A 2,684-nucleotide genomic window follows, 5' to 3' on the forward strand; every position below is an offset into this window, starting at 1 on the left:
ACACACACACACACACACACACACACACACACACACACACACACACACACACACACACACACACACACACACACAGAGCGAACCCTGCTGGTCAGACCTGAGTGCGAGGGAATTGCAGCGCCTCAGTCTACACGTGTCGATCGCTCCGAGCTTCTCGTCTTATCTGAATCGACGTCCTGTTCTGCAAACACTGCAGCCTGAACTGTCTGACAGTAAAACTCACTTATTAAAGTCAATGAATACAAACAAAATAAATCAGGACTGTTGTTTCACAGTAAAACACGTCATTCGTGCAGCTGAGCCGCAACAGTGCCAACATTTCTTCAGGTTCAGTTTATCATCGAGATGAACGTCTCCTCATCCAAATGAATGAGCTGTGTCAGGCAGACAGAAGCACCAAAAACAAATAAAGCTGTGCTGATGTTTGACAGGTGTACACACCTGACAGGAGCATAAAACGCTGCCAGCCTGCGCACGATTACTGACGACTCACTCAGCGCTGAGGGCGGAGCCGAAGCGTCTCCTCAGATAGCCGGGACTGACAGATCCACGCTCGGTGTCATGTCTGATCAATTCAAAGCCATCAAATCTTTATTAGCAGCCAATATAAACAGCAGATCAGTTCAGCAGTTACCACGGGGACGCTCCATCACAACTTATCGATTGGATGGTTTCACTGTCTGCCGGTGTGCCTGATTAGAGCGCTTGATTTCAGACAATTAGCCAATCAGATAAAGACTTTAGTGACAGCTGGTTTGTTCAGGTGTTCCAGAGTTTATTAAACTGCAGTGAAACATGAAGATATGAATAAAGACAGAAAACATGAATCAAGAGCATCGTTCATTCGTGACATCAGCGTTTTTAGCAGCTCAGGTGTCTCAGGGACTCTGGGCTGAATGTGGAGTCATGGTCACGTGACCTATAGCTGTCAAGGTAAAAGCCTCATACGAATGAAATACAACACATAAGAATAAAACAGTCACGTCAACACAAACACGCAATAACAGGTCATTAAAAACAGCCACACAGCATCACCACCAGCCCCGCTGCACGGCTGCACGTGCCGTCCAAACGTGGCGTCCTGAACAGTCGCTGATCCGCCAGCTAAAGAGGAAAACGCTGCCAGGTTCAGGTGGTCTCTTCTTCTCATCGTGGTAACTCTGCTCTGACATCTTTTACCTGATGATCAGGTGTTACTGCTCTGCTGGGTGTGTTTGAAATTGCATGTGGACACGTGTCCTTAAAGACGCAGCGAGGATGCATTCAGGTTTGATCCAGGAGGAATCGGACCGACTGCAGGTGGAAGAAACACAGGTGACAGTAAAGTGTGTAACAGTCAACAACACAAGGTCACAGCCACTCGCACAACTATAGATAACACAGACATCTGGAGAGCTAACACACTCTTATAACTGCTGCCTGTCACGCCCTGTGAGCCTTCAAGGACTGAACACACACACACACAAACACACACACAGTTTGATGTATAGGAGAGTCGGTCTAAAGCTTGTTAAATGCAGCTGAACCAAGACGGGATTATGATTCATGCACTTCACACACACACACACACACACACACACTCTGAGTCCTGGCTGTGCTCGGCTGCGTTCACTGACGCTCTGATTTATCACCTCCCAACCAGTTTAAACTGTAAATGATGTTAGAGGAGAGAGGAGGGGAGGGGAAAACAAAAAATGAACAAGTCTGATGGATTCGGCGTGTCTGAGGGTTGCAGATTCGCCGCGATGTGCACGGCTGCAGTTATTACACCTGACAAAGAGCAGCATAAATTATCGGTTCAAACTGAAGTGTGTGGTTTCCCGTCAGCGTGACAACGACGCCTCCGTGTGTTTCCTCCCGTCGGTCAGTACAGACGTTCTAATCCAATCGGCCCGTAAACTTTCTGGAGTATTTTCATTGACATTTATTTTTTCCTTTGTTCTCTCTGTGCACGACTTACATGTTTAATCCAGAAATAATCTAAAATGCTCACATTTAATCTGCGAGTAATGCGAGAGGAGTGTCTCACGTCTTATCCACGGCAGTCTGAGCAGCTGACAGTTTCACGTTTTTGGACTTGAAGACTTTAAAAAGTTTAACTAGTGAACAAATGTGACGATATTAATGTTGTGAGGTGTCTAATGAAAAGACCTGCTCCCTCCTCAGCGCTGAATGAGCCTACCATCGATTACGGCTTCCAGAGGTTACAGAAGGTCATCCCCCGCCACCCCGGAGACCCGGAGAGACTGCCGAAGGTAGGACGCGCTCAGACACACAATCGTTTTATACAAACACACAGAATAAGTGATTATTGTCGCTGTGTTTTTTCCATCAGTCTGCGTTCTGGTTGGCTGCTCAGAGTCCTGATAATCATCAGCTGCATCCACCGATTCTGCTGTTTAACTTGTTTTTGTGTGTCCACTCAGACCGACTCGCAGCTTCTAACACACACACAGTTTTCATCAAACCTGTAGTTTGGACACCAGTATCTGTTCAAAGCTTTCACATTTGTCCTGGTTTGGCTGAATTTGGTTCACATGAACCGCGTTACCACACGTGTGATGCTCCAGAGAAAAGGCTGACGGTAAATTCAGCTGGACAGTGAACGATCTGTAATGAAGCAGGAACCTTCACATTCCCCTTCTGTGGGTTAATTATCACCCGGGGGGGTGAAAAGCGGTGCA

General features: G+C 46.9%; 1 protein-coding gene across 1 annotated transcript in view; it reads left to right on the top strand.

Moving 5' to 3' along the window:
- The window catches only part of LOC102295291 (transcription factor COE3), a gene marked incomplete at its 3' end in the record, with an annotated part of 39,650 nt that extends 37,395 nt beyond the window's left edge, over positions 1-2,255 (top strand). The window contains 1 exon segment of the mRNA XM_014336777.2: positions 2,167-2,255. Within this exon segment, the coding sequence (XP_014192263.1) occupies positions 2,167-2,255 (89 nt within the window).
- Between the last annotated feature and the right edge of the window lie 429 nt (positions 2,256-2,684).

Source organism: Haplochromis burtoni, unplaced genomic scaffold (assembly GCF_018398535.1).
Source record: "Haplochromis burtoni strain Fernald_Lab_line unplaced genomic scaffold, NCSU_Asbu1 Contig_148, whole genome shotgun sequence".
Lineage (NCBI taxonomy): Eukaryota > Metazoa > Chordata > Actinopteri > Cichliformes > Cichlidae > Haplochromis > Haplochromis burtoni.